Below are 20,648 nucleotides of genomic sequence, written 5' to 3' on the forward strand. Positions count from 1 at the left end.
TGGAAGCTTCCATGGCACCTTCCAGCATAATGGCAGCTAGTCCTCGGACAGGAGGAGGAGCCTGTTGATTCTAAATGTGGTCTTACAAAACAAATTAAAAAGAGATTAGAAATTTCTAACAACTGTATTCATCTTTGAAAATTGGATGTCTTATAATGTTAATCCAATTGAAAAATTAATTAATCCAATTGAAAAACATTTCTTGATAATATGCATTGAAATAATTTCAACATGTTTTGACTTCAACAAATAGTTACATATTAAGATAATCAAAGAAATACTTCCAAATATAAAATTTAGTTTTATAAATAGATCTTGTTTTCCTAGCATGTTGCTTACTGCTGGTCATATGAGTTGCATAAGATATACTGGTTTGAAATCTCTGCCTGGTTTTGGCTTCATGTCACTATCTCCTGATGTGGAATTTCCCTCTGTATGCTGTGGATACCATTGGTTAATAAAGAAACTGGCTTGGGCCTGCCTAGGGAATAGAGGTAGGTGGGGAAAACTAAACTGAATGCTGGGAGAAAGAAGGAGGAGTGAGGGAGAAGCCATGGGGCTGCCAGAGACAGACACTGGGAGCTTTACCTGGTAATCCACAGCCACGTGGTGATACACAGATTACTAGAAGTGGGTTAAATTAAGATGTAAGAGTTAGCAAATAAGAAGCTAGAGCTAATGGGCCAAGCAGTGATTTAAATAATATAGTTTCTATGTGGCTATTTTGGGTCTGAGCTGCTGGGTGGCCAGAAAACGAGCCACCTCCTTAGAACAATCTCCCTCATCTATAACTCCATATAGTCAAATATCATAGTGGGGTTTTTTTCATTTTTATTTTTAAGACAGAGTTTATCCTGTAGCTTTGGAACCTGTCCTGGTGTCCTGGAACTTGCTATGTAGACCAGGCTGGCCTTGAACTCACAGAGATCCTCCTGTCTCTGCCACCTGAGTCCTGGGATTAAAGTTGTGTGCGGCTACTGCCCAGATTGACTTGGAATCATTTTATTCCATCGTTAACGGTGTAAACTCGTATAAGTTAATTACTAAAGCTTTAATGGTACCATTTCTGAACTAGCAGTTCTTTGTTCTAAGAGTAGGTTAGTTGAGAAGTAAGTGAGATAATATTTGTACAGAACTTACCAGAAGTACCCAACACAAGTCTCACCAAATGATAATATAACGATATTTTCTTTGAGAACAGTAAGTGTACTATTATAATGGAATTTATAAAGCCCACCCAGAGCGATAACAGCATTTGGAACCCATAATGATGATAATATAAATAAACACCATTTATTGTGAATTGTAGTGCACAGAGCACACACAGGCCCTTCAGGAGATGGTACGTGTACTGTTTTGGGCTTGTTTGTTTCATTGGTACAGGGGAAATCGTGGCTCTTTATTTCCCCATTTTTCATTTTGCCAGAGTCTGCTCCGCACTACCCTCCCACATCCCAAAGCCGAACGCAGCTATGCTCAGTACGAAGTTAACCAACTCCTCCCGGGCATCGAACTCTTCTCGGATAAATTCAGGGCTGACATCTGCAGTGTTGTTGCAAGTCTCTACTACATCATCCGTGAGCTGCACTACGCTAAGTACAACCTCATCGTGAGTGATTTGTGAAATCGACATCTCTTTTTCTATTATTAGTATCTTGAATTACCTTATATTCAATAATGTTTTTTGTTATGAATTTTTTATAATTTATTTTGCTCATTTTCATCCCCCCCCTTCAGTGCCTCTTACACCTGGATTTCTGGGATCCTCTCATTCTAGCTAGTCCCCCTTCTATTTTCATGTTTTCTTTTTGATGACTCACTGAGCTTTATTGGGGAGGCTTACAGGGAACAGTGGTGTGAGGTAATTTATAGGCATGTGGGACCCTTAGCAGTGTTTCCATGACTGGAGGAAATGTCCCCACCCTGCCTCTAACCATCATTCAAGCCTTAGGGCCATGTGAGACTCTTCTGTCCTAGCCAACCCTGAAAAAAGAATGAAAATGAAATTTATGCCCTGGCAATGCTGACGCAGGCATGCGCAGCCCCTATGTGGTGGCTCTGTTGTACTTGTCCATATTGGGTTTCATGGTCTAAACTGATGAGGACGACTGACTTGGTCTCTTCCTCAAGAGGGCACCAGACCTCATTACAGACTCCTAGGTGCCTTTAAATCTTCCAGAAGAAGTGTGGCCTCATGAATCTCTTCCCTTGTTGTGACAAGATGTTGCTTGGTTCAGTCGTGTGAGGTTTATACAGGTAGCCAACTACGTGTCGAGTGCCATGGCCACCCCATGCCTAGGAGGCAGCATTCTGCAACACTCTACCCTGTCCTGTGACTCTTATATTCTCTCTCCTGTCTCCTCCGTAATGTTCTCTGAACTCCGCTAGAGACAGATGTCCCATTTATGCCCAAGCATTCAGCTGTTGCTTTTCCTCAAGTCTCTGTGGTTACCTTTGCTCCCCGCAAAAAGGAGGCTAGCTTCTCTACCTGAAGCTGACAGCAGCACTAGTGTATGAGGATGAATATAATTATTTAGAAGTTTATTAGACGAGCACACCATGTCCATTTAGCAAACCCAACAGAAGCTTCCCCACTCAGGCCTATGCTTCTACTGCCTCAGGCTTTTTAAAAAAAAAAACCAAAAAAACAAAAAAACAGGTTTTGAGTATCAGATGTGAATTCTTTCCTGCATAACAGGTCTCAGTTCTGAGCAGAAAGTGGTTGGCACCCCTATGACAGAGTTACCACTACTGCGCCACCAGACATGTCCTCTGTGGGGAGTCAGTTGTATAGCACACGGTCTGTAGCTGAGTAAGACTGTTGACAGTTCTTGCCCAGCCTCTAGCCTAGCAACTTCTGCTACTACAAGGGCTAGCCAGTAGGGAGGAAGCTTCCATTTGACTTCCAGCTTTCTTTCTCTGTTGCTATGACCTCAACATATAGCACCTTGATCAATAGAGTCTCCTATCTAGTTCTGGTGGGCAACCAACTGCAATGAAAACTGCTTGTATTGTTTTTGGAGCCATGGGGAGCCCTCTGTAGACTCCTGGGGGCGGGTAGCCTTCCCCTGCCCTGGGGCTGTCATTTAAAACCTACGGCTTCTGGAGCAGCTTTATCTTCCCACATAGGCTACCTCCATTAAAAATCATTTATTATTACTTTTTAAATTCGTTTACCAAGTATCATGTTTTCTGATGGATGTTTCATCTTTTCTCCCTACCAGCTTTAAACCCTTTTCCCCCGAGCCGCCCCCCTTTGGCTTTGCCTCACCTGCGTCCTACTCCACGTTCAAAGCCTCTTAATCCGCTCTGATATATTTCCTAACCTACCGTTACTTTCCAAGTCTCGCTCTTGCGCGGCCGGTTAGTTCTGCCGCAAAGGGCTGTTCCTCCTATGTCTAAAACCGTATCACTCCGTGGTCTCTCTCTGACGTTTCTATTTGCATTCCCTGTCTATTTGACGTTGGTCATCTTCTGCATGCTCTTCCTTCACTCTTCTTTCCCTCGAGGCCTTTGGTGAGCTAGACTAGACGGCATTGTTAATGTCGAGCAGGAATAGAGGGCGTTTAAGACTCACAGAGTTAAGGCACAATTCCTGTCAATGTCCCGAGTTTATCCTCAATCGCGTCCTCTCTTCTCTGTCATAGATGCATCCAAGAGCAGCAAACCCCAACTGTGAGATAAAAGGCAGTTATTCCTCACCGTTTCCAGAGTCCCAAAGCCTGAATACAGGCCATCTTCCCCCTCTGTGGGAAAGAAATCAAAGCGGCTATCACAAATTCAAAGTTGAATGCACTTAAAAAGAGACGACTGTGGCCTCGACCCTGGCCTTTTCTGTTTTCCCTGCCTCATCTCTTCTTTGTGTGCTCACCTGTCTCTTTTTTAAGTCTCTACTCCTCCCTCTCACATTTGCTTTTGGTAGAAATTCCTTCTCCCTTTCTGCTTCTTTTACCTTTTCAACAACTTTTTTTTTTCTATTCTCATGGTATCCTTGTTTTTTATGAACTCAAGTCTCTTCCTATATTAAAAATATTTATTGCCTTGGATATAAGTTGGGAAATTATAAAACTGTGTTGTAAAATTTAGAGGGTGATAAGTGCTTTCAACACTGGGAAGATTTGGCAAGGAATTGTTTACTAAAAAAAAAACTAATCAAATAATACCCGGTCCCCCGTAGTGCAGTTCACTTCTGGATTGGGATCTGCTTCCCTCCCATGGGGAACCCCTAGCTGCCTCCCCATAATCATATATAATACGTATCACTGTGCTCAAAAAGAAATGAGACTTTTTCCTCTCAAAGCCTCAGAAATTGAGATTTTTTTCCTGAATAATTGAGCAACTGCAGCAATAAAATAGTGTGTTTTTATTTCTCATTAAAAAAAAAAGAAACTAAATCTCAAAGGTAATTGCTCTTGGTGTTTTGTGCTGCATTAATTGCTGGAAAGGTTTTGTTTGACATTTGCAGTGCATAATGGTAGAAAAGTGTATTATGTTCAAAGTCATTTAAAACCAATTTCAATCTTTTGCAAAAGTGATTGCTGGTTGGAGCTTCTAACTGACCTGCTGTTACATGTCCCCCAACCAGACAGAAGCACCAAGCAATTTCTGTTTTGTGTTACATTAACCTCAAGAAGAAGCCTCATGGCAAATGAGACATATACAAAATACAAAATTTGCTCTGAGACAGTAATTTGACTCATCTGGATCTGCTGGCTCAGGCCTATAATCCCAGCTACTCAGGAGGCTAAGACCGGAGGGTCAGAAGTTCAAGACCTGCCTCAGCTAGTTGACAAGTTAGACACTAACCAGCTTAGGAAGACACATCTCAAAATAAACAGTGAAAGTCAGAGACATCAGGAGATAGAGTGCAGTGGTGGGGTTCTTGCCTAAAATGAACAAGGCCCTTGGTTCTATCCTCAGTCTAGAGAAGGTAAAATAATCATGGGATCTCACCCTTTGGCATGCAAGGCGCACATGCAGGAATATACTTCTGGTTTGCATTGTGATCTGGAGCTGTTCCATTATCTAGGCAAAGCCATCCCCTGCTTTGATGGGTAGTGGCACAGTCAAGAGGTATGCTGGTAGCCTATGGCCACTCACATATCCACAAGACTTCAAGAATCAGTGGGCTATGGCTTTAACTCTAGGACAAGAACAATACAATGAGAGGAGAGAGCCTGGGTTTATGCAGTAGACTCCGTGCTCTCTAAAGGCTGAGAGTAGTCAGGATTTCGTTCTCATTCAGCAGTGTCCCATCTAACATATGAGGCCCGCTGTACGTTGCCAGAGAAAGATCCCAACTGAAGACCTTGCCGGTGATGCTGATGCAAATGACTCGGAGCTAGTTAGAAGGCATGAACACAAGTCCTTTGACCGGAAGCTCTGCAGTTTTTGATAGCATGTTTGCTGGGATATTTCAGATAGTCCTCACACATGTAGGTTGTTATTACCTTTTAAGGAGATAGTTAATTGGACTCAAACTTCTGTGTACTTAGAGATGTGACCCCTTGCTTTGGGGTAACGAATGGCATGATCTCGGAAGTCTAAGTTTCTGATAGCATGTACAAGGACCAGTAAAATTAGGAAGCTAACGCCATGGCTAATATTGATGGCCAACTTGATGGGATCGGGAATCACCATGTAAGCAAACTTCTAGGTATATCTGTGAGGGACTTTCTAGATGAGAATGATTGAAATAGAGACACTCACCTTAAATAGGGGTAGTACCATTCCATGGACAAAGGCAACTAAATAAATAAAAAGAATGGGCCGAGTGAGCATCAGCATTTATCTCTCTGCATCATGACTGAGGCTGCAGGGTGGACCCACTGCCTCCTGCTCCTGCTACCATGCCTTCCCCTCCAGGATGCCCAGTTTCCTCGGCTATGATGAGCCTGTCCTCTCTTCAGTTGCTTTCCCCAGAAATTTTAGGACGCTAATAAGAAAGGTAGCTGATATGACTGGGTAGACCATGTCCTTTGTTCAAAGTGGTTTATTCTGCTAATGTAGAAATGTGATACTTTGTGTAATGTATCCTACAGTTAATGTTTGACAAAATTTGATTACCAGTCTATTACGCTGATAAGTGATATCTTAGAGAATGTCTCTTTTCTCCTGGTAGGTTCTGCCTCTCCTTGCATTGTACCAATATTTTGTGACTGTAATTTGCCAAGACATCGTCAGAAATCTAGAAGCAAGAATCCTCAAGGTATGCTGCAGGCTGTTAATACCTGTGACATTCTTTCTCTTTTAAGGACACTGCATGAACGTGATTCTAGTTCTTACAAATAAGCTGTTAATGACATGGCAGTATACTGATATAAAAATAGTGCAGTTTGGGCCCAGGAAGATGACCCCGCATCACACAGACAGCTCTCCCAGAGAACCTAAGTGCATTTCCCCACCCCACCCCCCCCGCCACTTTGGGCAGCTCACAGGCCCCTGTGTAGCTCCAGCCTCGGAGGGTCGATGATGTCCTCTTCTGGCCTCCATACATAGATACATATTTATAAATTAAAACATACACAGGAATGGAGTTGATTCAGTGGCTCAGAGCGCTTTCTGATCTCTCAGGGGATGCAGGCTTAGTTCTCAGAACCTACATGACAGCTTACATGCATCTGTAACTCCAGCTCTAGGAGAGCCAACCACCTCTTCTGGCTTCTGTGTTCTCCTGGATGCATGTGCTGTACACAAACTCATATAGGCACGCACACACACATGCACACGCACATGCGTGCATACACACACACACACACCAGATAAAATTTTTAAATATTTAAGAAATCTTTTAAAAGTAATGCACTAGCCACAGGTTGACTGCTGAATGTCCCCAGGTCCTTGTGTTTGAAGAGAGCCTACAGCTGGTGGTGATGGTTTGGGAGCTTGTGAAACCTTTAGGATGTGAGGCAGAGGCAGTAGGCCTGTGGGAGTGGGCCTTACAGCATGCCCTGGCTCCCACCTAATATGTCTGCTCTTCAGTCAGCACCTGCACCCAGCACCCATAACCAGCACCTGCACCCAGCACCCATACCCAGCACCTGCACCCAGCACCCGCATCCAGCACCCATACCCAGCACCTGCACCCAGCCCCGCACCCAGCACCCTCACCCAGCACCCATACCCAGCACGTATCACCCAGCACCCATACCCAGCACTCTCACCCAGCACCCACACCCAGCACCTGCACCCAGCACCCTCACCCAGCACCTGCACCCAGCACCCTCACCCAACACCCACACCCAGCACCTGCACCCAGCACCCGCACCCAGTGACCTGCTCACAGCCCTGCCGCATGGAACCGTCTACCCGTGCATCCTCTCTGACATGATGGACTGTGTCCTCTCAAACTCGAGTCAGAGTCATCCCTTCCCACGTACGTTGTTTCCTGTCAGTTATTTGGTCGTCTCAGCAAGAAATGCCGTAAGCATAGCACCCACCAATGTAATACAGTATAAGGGATGGTCCATGAAGCTTTAGTGCAGTGATTCTCAACTTTCCTGATGCTATGACCCTTTAAAACAGTTTCCCATGCTGTGGTGATCCCCCAACCATAAAATTATTTGGTTGCTACTTCATAACTGTAATTTTACTACTGTTATGAATTTCAATGTGTTTTCCAATGGTCTTAGGTGACCCTTGTGAAAGATTCGTTCAATTTCTAGAGGGGAGCAACCCACAGGTTGAGAACCTCTTCTTTATATAGTGTTGTGCTTGGGCCACAGCAAAGAAGGAACAGCTACACTTGGGAACAAGACTTATCCAGCACCAGGCAGCATGGAATTCCCTACTAAGAGACTGGCTTCCTGGCATTGAGCAGTGTTTTAGTTTCTGAAACTCGATTCCTAGGGGCTTGCTGTGTACTTCATGGTATACAATGTTTCTTTGTTCTGGTAATCGATTTAACAAGAGCAGAGAGTCACGTCCTTAACCCGGGGCCTCAGCTGTTTTCTGTGCTTTAGAGACTCAGGCGCTCTCAGCCTGACCTCCACATAGCATGGGGACCCTAAGGATCTTGGAGGTCCTCGCCTTCTTCCCCAGTTGCCCATGTTGGGTGTTTGCCCCTTGGGTAATTTTTTTTCTGTACCCGAACCATTTAAATCATTTTGATATCCTGCAGTGTTCCTTATTCTGTACCTCCTGAGCGTTAATGTGGAATGCAACCTTTCCCTCCCTCCCTCCCTCCTTCTCTCTCTCTCTCTCTCCCTCCCTCCCTCCCTCCCTCCCTCCCTTTCTCTCTCTCTTTCTTTCTCTCTCTTTCTTTCACACACACACACTTAACATGTGAGCACAGACCATACTCATCAAGGCCTTTGTTTCTATTGCTTTCTTTAATGAACACTGTGAAAGCAGAGAGATTTAAGTGAAGAAAAAGCATTTAAAATAGAGTGAGCACCGATTGCTCTTCCAAAGGACTTGGGTTTGGTTCCCAGCACCCACGTGGTGGCTCACTACTGTCAATAACTCCAGTCCCAAGAGATCTGGCATCTTCCTCTCTGGCTGCCTCAGGCATGCATGTGGTGCGCGCACACACACACACATCCACACCCCCCCCCCCACACACACACCACACGTAATATAATAAAATGATTGTTTTAAAGCAGATTTTTGCCATTGCAGTTGTCATCCATGCTGTAAATACTCCATCACTGTTGTCCTCAAGGCGTCATAGAGAGGCAGATGGCACAAGAGATGCATGCCAGGTCTTGTGGTCGGAAGAGATGATCTAGAAGAATCTCTAGGCCATTGCTCTAGCTCAGCTCCACACAGCTCAGCTCCACACAGCACTCGGGATATTGCTCCAGCTCACCACTTTCCCCTTTCCCTGGAAACTCCCTACTTTTTTCTTCCAAATCCTTCCTGTTTTTCCAGTGAGGAGAAAGTGGACTTCTCTGTAACCCGTATCTCCGTCTAGACCTTTTGGGCCTTGGAGAATAGTCCTTTGTTTTCTATTTCTAAATAAATCTTTATGGACTTCATAAATATTTATGTGGACCCTGAAAATGTCTGGCTTTCCATCTGAACTACTGACTCCTGGATTATCTTGCTTTTGAAGTTCAATAACACATTTTAAAACCCATCCTCCCTCTGTCATTGAGACTGCAATATTCTTGAGGCTAGGCTCTGTATTTTATTCATCCTTTAATTCCCCGTATTATCATGTTTGATATTCATAGGTTGATTTTTTAGATTGAACTTTGAATTTGTAGGCATCTGTCAAGTGCTCACTGTCTTTGTGTGTGTTCACAGCCACACATTTCCAGAGTGTGAGCCCTGAGAGCCCACATAGTAGAGAAAATGGAGTCCCACAAGTTGTCCTGACTTTCATCCATGTAGCCCCCCCAAATAAATAAATAATATTTTGAAAAGATTTACTGGATACCTCTTATTTGACTCAACTTAGTAACCTGAGTCCAAGACATGTCACCCACAGTCTTTGATATGAGGGCACGGAAGCCGGGAAGAGAGATAGGACGCTCTCTAAGAGAGGACGCACATGTTGGTAACATATGCACCTGTTCCTTAATTACCGCACGCGAGTGTGGTGAGAATCGTTCCCGAAAGTTTGAACAAGAAACAGATGGCTTTGAGGTGTGAGGGTTTCACTCAATGTGCAGAATTTAGTTTTGGAAATTATACAGCTAGATGAGTGGGAAAGAGAAGATCCTTGAAGAGATATAGCGGCGAGGCAGTTTGGAGTTGTTTAAGGGGCGGAAGTGTTTTGCGCTGTTGGCATGGAAGTTCTGAGCAGGAGACGGTAGAAGATAACAGTAGAAAAACCAGAGAGCGATGCTGCCTAGCTGTTTCCTCCAGGCTGTCCATGACCCTTGCTGGCTCGAATCAGAACAGAAGACCCTCAAGAACCACGAACAGGCCTATTAACATTCTCACTGGAGGAATACAGAGGTGCTTGAGACTCACGGACTCACAAGACCATCCCCCTCTTCCAGATAATACTATAGATAAACAATTGGCTGGGTTGGGGCCCTTTGGTAAAGTAGCTTTTTGTGAGTTGTCCATGCTGCTGATGGATTCTTTGGTGGTGTAACTGCCCATGGGTTGCCCAGGGTACTTTCTGGCAGTATAGTTGCTTTTGAGTCTCCCATGAGTCTGTAAATAACCTCAATGAACTCATAGTTCACCAAGTTAAAGCAAGACAGAATTTTCTCTTTGGTCCTTGGTCATGATTTTGCCATAGAGCATCTTTGAAGCCAGTGAAGAACTATGTTCTCTATTTGGAGCTTTGGTTAAGAGCGATACTCATTATAGAACGAGAGTAAGGAGAATGATATCAGCAGATCATCACACTGCTCAGCAGAGCTTATTGGCATAGGAAGATTGAAACCTGGTTCTGGGGATCTTAACAGATGCAAGGAAAAAAAATAGATTCCACAGAGGAAAAAGTGACAGTTTGTGTGAACAGAACTAGTGTGACCTTCCTGAAGTAACGGGTTAGTAAGTGAAAGAGAAACACCAGGGTTGGGAAACACCAAGCAGTGATGCTCTCTGACAAACCAGTTCATGATAGATCCAGTAGATTCCAGTAGAGTCTTCCAGAGAACACAGTAAGTCCTGTTCACGACCAGATGTCCTGCTTCACTGTAGACCTGCTAACCCCATTAAAGATTTATTCTCAACATTTCAGACATGCCCAGGAAGGGTACTGCTGCTTCAGAAGGCACATGAAAGTCTGGCTGATGGCTGGTTCTCATTGTCCTCTGGCCTGTGTCCACAGTGCAGGTCGCCGTTGCTTAGAGTGATGGGATGAAATGGAGTGAGAGGCAGCCTTGGTTGATGTTTTGGTACGGTGTCTGAGCACACAGAGGTCTGCAGGGGGATCTTCCTCCAGGCGTCAATGGAAGTAATGGCTACCTGGGGTCCAGAAGCGTTCATCTAGCTCCAGAAGTGCTTGCTTTGATATTTGATGGCAGTGGGGGTGGTTTGGCAGGTACAGAGACTACCATCTCTTGAGCAAAACTGCAATACACAGACAGTGCAATAGACTTTCTCTTTTCCATTAAAAACAACCTTCTGGGATTTTATGTTTTATTTTCATGTTATTTTTACCACCGATTTCCCCTAATTTGCCTTTTTTGTTACTTTAAAGTTTTGTTTGTTTGTTTGTTTTTTCCACTCTTGAAGTTCCTAAACCAAGGATGAAAAGGAGAACAGAAACTCTGGTGTATTGGCATGCTGAAGATAAATTGATTCGTCTTTTTTCTGTGTGTGTGTGTGTTGTGTATACATTCAATTTTGTGCTTTATTCTCTGTGTCTATCATTTGTACCCTTGCCCTCCACAAAATCACTGAACATTTTCAAAGCATAAATCATGTAAGGGTCTTTTCTGGTTCAAAGTCTCCACAACTTATTTTCCCTGCTGACGTTGGACCTGGGACCCTGCATATGGTAGCGAGAGCTTTCTGAACTCTGAGATACACCCACATTCCTTTGTCTCAGTCTGATGAGGACTGGCTTGAAACTCTTTGTTTTTCAAGCACTAGGATCTCAAGTGTTCACTGTCATGTCTTCAATCTAGTAACTTTTGTTCACTGAGTTAAAAGAGAGCTCCCTGTGGTCTACAGGCCCTCTGTGTTTGGCCACCATCTGTGCCCACGTTCTGACTCTCTCCACTGTCCTCCCCTCTCTCCAGCCACACAGAACCCATGGTCTTTGTGCTCAGGGTCCTCTCTGCATGCCTTCTCTCTCTCCTCTACATGATTTCCAGCTCTTCTCTTGAACAATCCTTCCTCACTGAAATTTTCCGACACCCCACTGTTGAAAGCAGGATTTTGTCAATGCCTCTAAGTCCCGCTTCTCTTTTTGTTTTTGTTTTTTGAGACAGGGTTTCTATGTAGCTCTGACTGTACTGGAACTCACTCTGTAAACCAGGATGGCCTCGAACTCACAGAGACCCGCCTGTCTTTGTCTCCCAAGTGCTGGGATTAAAGGTGTGCGCCACCACCACCAGCCTTCTGAGCCATCTCTTACGATGCGAGACCTGCACATGTCTCTTACATTTGGTTAATTACGAGTCTCAGGGGACTCTAACCTTCAAGTGGCTTGCTGTCCACGAGATTCAGTAAACATGTTGAATGTTAACTTCCCTTCCTTTAATTTCCTGATTTAGTTCAATTGGATTGTATTCAAAACAAACCCTGTGGAATGTATAGCTATCAGCCAGCAAAAATTGTTAATCATATGCCTTTAAAGTTGACACTTAATTAAAAGATAAGAAAATTATTAGTTGTCTCTGTGTTGACACACTGTGCTTTTGTCTAACTTCCCTCAGAGGGTTCAAGAACATCAGGAGTATTCTTACTTTGTTTTTTTACCCAGGTTCCCATGGGAACCATGGGAACAAAGAGGTAAGTTGAGTTAATTTTAAAAACTTCTCCATGGCTGTTATACTTTTGTGTCTGCCTCTGATGAAGCTGATAAGAGTCTGCTGTTCTGAATGCCCCCTGCTCTTGTTAGCTTTGTGCTCCACTGCACTTGGAGACAGGCATTTTCACAAGCACGCTGGTGAGTCCTCGTGTTCACCCACTAATCAGTGAACACTGCTTCGTTACACACTACCATCATTAAGCGGGCATTTCGGATCTTAGAACCTGATGCGTTTTCCCTTGAATTTGTATTTCTAAGCAAAAGAAACTAATATCAAATCTTCTTTCTTTCTTTTATAGACTGAAATCCTTATAGATTTAGGCTTCTTTTCTGAAGCCTTTTATGAGCTATCCCAGATTTTTCATGGAAAAAACGTGCCGTGCGCCATCCCTGCTGGCTATAAAGCTGCAGCCAGAGTCAAGGTAACCTCCCCACCTGATTCCAAGCTATAGATATGTATTTAAAATCTCTGGAGGCTGCATGCCGGAAGCCTAGGGAACATTCCCACAGAAGTGTGTGCGCAAGTCTCCAGTGCTCCAGACCACGCTGCTAAGTCAGTTACAGCAAAATCAAGTTTCATTTATCTGGCGTGGAAAGGGGCCGGGCGGGGAGGGCCTGCGGTTCTGGAGAAGGTTATTGCAGTCGAATCCTGGCCCATGCCTACCACATGTTGCTTTTTATTATAGGTAGCTCAATGGTCTCTTTAGACACATCTGCCTACCTAGCCCAGATTTGTAGGTCTAATCTTACCATGTTTGTTCAATGTTTTTCATCAAGGTGACCTGTACATATATATTATTTGGATATCCTTAATGTATATACCTTCTCCCCTGTTCCTTCTCCCCTTTGTCTTCCTCTTCCTCTTGGACCTGGGAAAGCAGTCCAGGGCTTTGTGAATGCCAGCCTGGCACAGCCCCCATGCTCTCTCTCTCCTTTCGGTGTTCTGTGATTTCTCTGAGAGAAGAACAGTCTCCATTTTGCATAATCTATTTTGATTTTAGAAGATAGTTTTACCTGGGTTGCTTAATTTGTATTTGTAAACTGGCTAATTGAAGCATCCTTGAAGACGAGTACTGAGTTCACAGCGAGAACATAAATTAAATCCGAGTGAGTTCTTATTTCCTTCTGCTTTGGTTTTCCTGGTGATCCGGGACTCACTGGGTGACCTTGCTTTAGGCAGATGCTGATTAGAATTTTGATTTCATTATAAGTAGCAATTTCATCACTTGTGCATATACATTTAAAACAGAAAACTAGCAATAAAGCAAGTTTGTCTTCTAAAGTGGGGGGAGGGGAGCAAGGAATTGGTTGGATAGGGAGGCAGGAACAATTTAGGAGGAGATGGAGGAAGGAAAATCGTGTTCAGAATATAGTATATGAAAAAAATATTTTTAATCAGTTCATACATTAAAAAATTAAGAAATCTACTGAGGAGCTTGGAAGATGGTTTGGTGGGGGAGAGCACTTGCTCAGCAATCATGAGGCCCAGAGTTCAAATCACCATACCACCATAAAACCCTGGGCATGGCTGCACATGCCTGTATCCCCAGCCTTGGACCCCAAGAGCACGTTAGCCAGCCAGCCCACCGGAAGTCCTCTAAGTTGGTAAGAGGCCCTGTCTCAAAGAAATACACAGTAGAGGAAGATGCTTGGCATCCTGATCTGGCCTCCACATGTGCACATACAGACACATGCTGCACACGTGTGCACACACCATCACACACACACACCATCACACACACACACACACACACACACACACACACGGAAATAGCAGGTCACTCTCCAGGGGAGGTGGTATGTGTGAGCATGAGACAGACAGACACATGTAGGAAGAAGCTGGATTCAAATTTAGAGGGCCTGAAAGAATCAACAAAATGAACTGAAGTCTTGAGAATCACCCATGTGAGCGGGCATCACATGTATGTGTTGCATCTGCTCATGTTCCATGCAACTGCTACAGTGCTGTTATTTATTATAATAGAGGATGGGACGTAGCACTATAGCAGAACAGCTCTTTTAGCACATGTGAGGATGTGGGGTGGATCTGGAACACTGGAAACACAAGGATGATTGTGGGACTGGGGAGAGAGTTCAGTTGATTGCCCAGGATACATAAAGCTCTGGGTCCAATGTCCCACTATGAAGTTGTGGGTTTTTTTTTTAAATGACAAAATAAAAACTGAGTCTGGCTGTACATACCTATAATCCCTGTACATTTAAGGTCGTCCTTAGCAAGTGTGAAGCCATCCTGAGCTTCATGAAACTATGAAGTTATATATAGAACATCTTACTAGGGATTGTCATTAAACAATATGAACATATATGTATATACGCATATCTGTATATATACTTACAATGTATACATTGTATATAGTGTTTGGTGTATATGGTGTATCTGTAGATGTATATACCTGCCTATCTGTCTATGAATTACCTCTCCTAGTTAGGGTTACTATTGCTGTGATGAAACACCTTGACCAAAAGCAACTTGGGGAGGAAAGGGTTCATTTGCCTAACTCTACCACATCATAGTTAGTCACTGAAGAAAAGCAGGACAGGAACTCAAACAAGACAGGAGCCTTAAGGCAGGAGCTGATGCAGAGGCCATGGAGGCGTGCTGTTTACTGGCTTGCTCTTCATGGCTTTCTTATAGAACCCAGGACCACTAATTCAGGGGTGGCACCACCCACAAAGGGCTGGGCCCTCCCACGTCAATCAGTAACTAAGGAAATGTTGTACAGGTTTACCCACAGCTCAACTTTTGGAGGCATTTTCTCAACTGAGGATCCCTTCTCTTCGATGACCCAAGCTTGTGGCAAACTGAAATAAATTACCCAGCACAGTACCTATCAGGAAATAAGTAATTTGGTTCTTCATCCCTCTCCTGTGATGTAAATGAATTTATCCTCTTGTCTGGATGAAGTTAGTACTATTTTCTTGCTTGCCTCCCAGTCAACAGTATTTTCTTATTATAAACAACCTGTTCTTCGGTATTAAAATTATAGTTCAATAGATTCAGACTGTTTGTTGAGTGCTTACTGAACCCAGGCAGTGTTCTGGGCATGGAGTGAAAGCTGTCATTACTGGGAAGGTTTTTCTCAGCAGCAACTTGTGAAGGATGTGACCCAAGCAGGGATCTGGGAGATGACCTTCCAGGCACAAATCATTGTATGACAAAGGCCTTAGGGAAGATGCTTGTGAGATATCATTGGGGAGGACCAGGTAGGCCCAGTGAGGTTGTAGGAGAGAGGAGGAGGGGAGCACTCAGGAAGCAGCACTCCTCCATGGCTTCTGTATCAGCTCCTACCTCCAGATTCCTGCCCTGTTTGAGTTCCTGTCCTGACTTCCTTTGTTGATCAACAGTGATGTAGAAATGAGGCCAAACCAACCCTTTCTTCCCCAAGTTGCTTTTGGTCATGGTGTCTCATCACAGCTGTAGCAACTAAAACCCTAAGATACAGGATTAGTGGATGCTGTCTTGAAATAATCCTGGAACTGAGGCAGACAATGGAAAACAGGAGCTGAAGGAAATGAATTTAGGGCCATCTAAGTGTACAGTCCTGGAAGCAAAGATGGACAGAGAAACCATGCGCATGGGCTGAGAAACAAGTTTTCAATGGCCATTTCTGTCAAGAAAACAGACAACAGCGAAGAATTCAGGAACCATTTTTTGACATGAGTGTGGCAAACTTCATTTTTCTCCAGGAACTTTTATAAGATAAATGTGTAGGTGAATCATCTCCCAGTAGAGTCTGACTTCAGATTTTGTATTCTCAGAGTTAATTTTCAGCTTTCCACCTTCAATTGGGGATTTAAAAGTGTAATTAAAAGAGAAAATGCTTTCAGGGTTTATAATTAAAATAGGTGCCAATGTTATTAGGCTGCGGGCCAGTTATTTAAAGAAGGGTTTAATGAATTTGGTTTCACTTGCAAAGGAAGTAGCTGAAAAAAAACTTATAGATTACAGTTCGACTCTTCAGAGCGCTTTAAAAAGTTCTATATTTTACCATATGTTTGTATCAAGATTCCCCTCTTGTGACTAAAGAAAGTCCTATTATGAAGTCCGTCATTTATATCAAAGAAGAGCTCCCTTTTTTGGGTCATTAGTTTTTCATTGTCCCTAGATAATAAGGAGTACTTCAGAGGGGAATTCTGCAGTACCCATGCTGGTTGGCAATGAAAGCTAAGATAGTTCGGCTTGAGCATCTAGAAAGAAGGATTTGGGGGTGAGCAGTGTGTTTGAGAGGGGATTTCAGAATGTATGCTGAGTAAGAAGGTACCCACAGCAATAGGAGAAAAAAACGGTCCAAGAACATTAGTGAAATTATCACTGCCCCAGACTCCTGGGACTGGTGGGACATGAATGCCCTGAGTCGCTGAGCTCTTCTGAATGTCCTTAGGGCCACGGAATGTCCTCAGGCCAAGAGATATGGGATCTTGAGTTAGGACACCACCAGCATATAAGTGGCTTCTGGCTTCTCTATCCCTGGAAGCTGTAGCATACTTCCTGAAGACTGTGGAGGTAGGAGAGGCAAATCAGTTTTGTCTCCTATGAAGGTCTGTCTTTCCAAAGGATGGTGAGAGTGAAAAGAGTTGCGTTCTGCTCCAGTATACTACATTTTCCTGTGAGAATAACTGTTTCCCTTGAGCCAGAACAATTAGAGCCAACCACAAACACGAGATTCCCATAAAGAAAGGAAGAGAACTATAGTCCTTCTAAATAAGTGTTCAAGTTCTCCTCAACACGACACAGTTCTTTTTTTTTTCTTTTTTCTTTTTTTCCGGCACAGTTTTAAAAGGGAGAGTATTGCTTGAGACTGTGGGAAGCGTGGTCACGTGATACGAATGGGCTCTTGGAAACTGAGCGCAGCCGCTTCCATTTCCTCAAGATATCCTTGGCTTCTGACCCAGAACTCTTTCTTAGATTCAGTCCAAAGGCAATAATCAAAATGTAGACAAAACGTCCACCAGTAATATTTGACCTAAGGCTGGTTGGTGATGTAAGGCTGGAGAATGGTCCCACTACGTAACACGCGATGGCAAAGACATTTAGTTCTTATGCTATATTCATTGATACCTTCCAGACTGAGGTTTGCAAGTAACCCAGTTTTGTAGGAATAAAAGTAGGCAATTGTTGGTGAAAACGGAATAGAAGTGAGTATATAATTTTCAAAATAATCAGCAAGAGAAGGACAGGAAAGACAGAATACTGATGCTTACTGCCTAGGAGAAGTTGACTTATATACAATTTTTAGTTTTTCTTATACTAATATTTCTGACAAGATCATGTATTACTTTGACAACAAAATGGTTCTTAAATGATTTTAGGATACATTAATAGTTCCATTTAAAAGAATGCTCAAATAAGTGTGGGTTCTGCTATTAATATTTTGTATTTTTGACAGGTAACTCCATCATTTGACTCTGGAAAACCTCTTACCAATAAAGACAACCTACAGGTAATAACAATATTTAATGTGGAAGTGTTCTGAGTCATTTCACCCTATTTGGCAAGTACAGTTTCTGATTTTGAAATCCTGCTCTACATGTAGTTTCTCCTCCCTCCCTCCTATCTGTTGCTGACAAGATCTCATATAGCCCAGGCTGCCCTTAATCTCACTGGGTAGCCAAGGATATCCTTGAACTCCCAATCTTCCTCTTTTTAACATCTGATAATAGGGTTTTGATCACAAAATTCTGAGGCTAAAGTTAGAATTGTATCAAACTAATTTTATGTCCAGGCCAGTAACTAGCGGTGGCTGCCCGGACTTCTAGAACCAAGTGTGTTCAGTTGGCTTGTCCAACCGTGTATCTCTGGCTTTCCTATGCAAATGTCTCAGTTACCTAAACGGTACCAGCTGACTCCCACTGTAACTAAAAGACTTTTTCTGGAGCAGCCACATGTTTGGAGCAGCCCACGTGTTCAATATGGCTGTTACTTGTATCCTTTCTTCCCAGTTCCACAACTATGCGCCAATTGCAGGGGATGTCATTTTGTAACATTTTCATATGCAGCTCCTCTGATTTCCCCAAATTTTTTTTGCATAATGAGGATGAAATTGTCTATTAACACCTGTCAACCATCAAACAATTGGTGTTTAAGCATTTGATTTCCTAGTGACATTTAAATATTTTAAAAAACAAGTTAATAAAAACATAATGATGTGATTAGTACCTTAAAGTGTTCACATAGAAGGCATTTGAGGACAACCATTGTCACAAGGGTTAGGGAGGTGCTGGTGACAGAGAAGACACGAGTCTAGTCATCTAGGAGTGGTTAATGAGGACAGATAGATGTATGGAGGGTTGATTGATCGATCGATTGATTGGTGGTATCAAACAGCATTGTCTTTGATTAAGCTGTGGTGATTAATGTTCCTTGTCAACAAGACTGGATTTAGAATCCCCGTGGAAGCAGCCCTTTGGGTGTGTCTAACAGGCTCTTTCCAGAAAGGCTTAACTACAGAGGGAAGACCCACTCTGAATGTGATCAGCATCACCCCATGGCCCCGGCCCTTGGACTGAATGAAAAAGAACAAGTATTGATATAAATGCCCCACATCGGTGTTGGTCTCTCTGCTTCTTCGTGCCGTAGATGTAGTGTGATGAGCCATCCTCTACTGCCGTTCCCTCCTTGATATGATGGACCGTACCCTTAAACTGTGGCTCAAATAGACTCTTCTTAATTTGCTTTTCCAAGGTATTTTGCCACAGCCACGAGAAAAGTAGCTAATACAAAAAAATTGTCCCAGAAGTGGGGTCAGTGCGGCTAAAGCCCAACCACATGGTGCTTAGGCCATTGGAAGCCGTTTGAAGGACCAAGGTAGTAGAGATTGAAGTTTCAGGTTAGAAAAGCCCTAGAATATTGTGTATAGAGTTTAGTGATCCATTCTAATGGGAATTTTGGAAAAAGCAGAAAGCCAAAAATTTGTGGGCTCATGCCATCCATTTCAGAGGGGACCGCAGACTCTACTGGGAAATAGATTAGAGGCCATTCATGTTACCTTCTGGCAAAGAATCTGATTGTGTTCTGCCCGTGCCCTAACAACTTGATTGATCTGAACTCAAAAGCAATGCAAGACTTTATTTGGCAGAGGAATATTCAAGACAGGCTGGCCTTGTGTTGTGGCAAGGGTAAAGCTGACTGCTTTTCCTTAGATTTGCAAAGAGTCTGGGTAGCGAATGGAACAGAAAGGTGCGAAGATAAAGTGTGTCACAGAATGGAGGGTGAGCATCCAATGATTGTTGTAGACAGAACAGCATCATGGTTGGAGACATTAGCACACTAAAGGGATACCTTGTGCTATAGGATGGGAACTCAGAAAAGCCCTGAAGGCAAGAGCCTGCCAACCAAAGCAGAGAAGGAAAGTTGTGAGGGAAGAGCTTACCTCACAGTGCTACCAAGAGGCCGCCAGCCCTGCGCATTCACCTAGGAAAGCGTTTCCTCAGGATCAGCCCCCAGTGCACACAGTCTGTTGTAACTGGGGCCCAAGGGAGCAGGCAGCATGCTGAATATTGTCCAGCTGGCACTGGCTTTGTATATTTAAAAAAAAGGAGGGGGGAGCCAGCTGAATCCCAGCATTCAAGTCTCTGCTTCCTGACTGGGGATGCCTCCTGCCCCTCCTGCAGCACTTTCCCTGTTGTGGGGTGGGATAAACCCTTCCTTTGTGAAGCTGCCTCTTCAGGCATTTTGTCATAGCATCGAAAGTAGCTCATTTATTTTATTTTATTGATTTTTAAGTAACTCAAAAGTCATTTTCCTCAAACCTGTTTTATTTTTCCTTAATTTTGATAAAGCATAGAGCTTCTCTTTGTTAAATGTAACCTTCTTACTTTCCTATTGTTGTGCATTTTATTCCACAAAGTCCACTTTGAATTATGCTTCATATCATTCAATATTTTTCCCTAAGATTTTATTTTAATTCATAAGCAAACTGTCTGAAATGAAAGAACTGGTATTAGGAAGATAAAGATTCATATCCATGTTTAGGTATTCCCAGACCTTGGGGAGCTGGGGAATATTTCTCTCTGTCCTGTCACAAATGCCAGGCTACCCTAAGAACACATTTCCAGCGGAGCACTGTTTGGTCTGAAAAGAGTGTCTGTCTGATCATTTCTTTTTACTCAAAAAGAGACTGACAGCATAATGGAAACCCAATTTCTATTAGCTAATTAATTAAAACAGTACTGTTGGCCTGCTTAAGACTCTTCAGATTACACTTTGCATTTTCTGTATAGAGGGAGAGAGAGGAGTGTTAAA

At 43.3% G+C, this 20,648-nt stretch overlaps 1 protein-coding gene across 1 annotated transcript in view; it reads left to right on the top strand.

Moving 5' to 3' along the window:
- Positions 1–20,648, top strand: part of Cfap54 (cilia and flagella associated protein 54) — a 249,963-nt gene that overhangs the window by 134,881 nt on the left and 94,434 nt on the right. The window contains exons 45-48 of the mRNA XM_041669797.1: positions 1,427–1,609; positions 6,122–6,208; positions 12,685–12,807; positions 17,794–17,847. Of these exons, the coding sequence (XP_041525731.1) occupies positions 1,427–1,609; positions 6,122–6,208; positions 12,685–12,807; positions 17,794–17,847 (447 nt within the window). The remainder of the gene's footprint in view (positions 1–1,426; positions 1,610–6,121; positions 6,209–12,684; positions 12,808–17,793; positions 17,848–20,648) is intronic.

This window comes from Microtus oregoni, unplaced genomic scaffold, assembly GCF_018167655.1.
Source record: "Microtus oregoni isolate MIOR12 unplaced genomic scaffold, Mior012 000001F_ref0000356, whole genome shotgun sequence".
NCBI lineage: Eukaryota > Metazoa > Chordata > Mammalia > Rodentia > Cricetidae > Microtus > Microtus oregoni.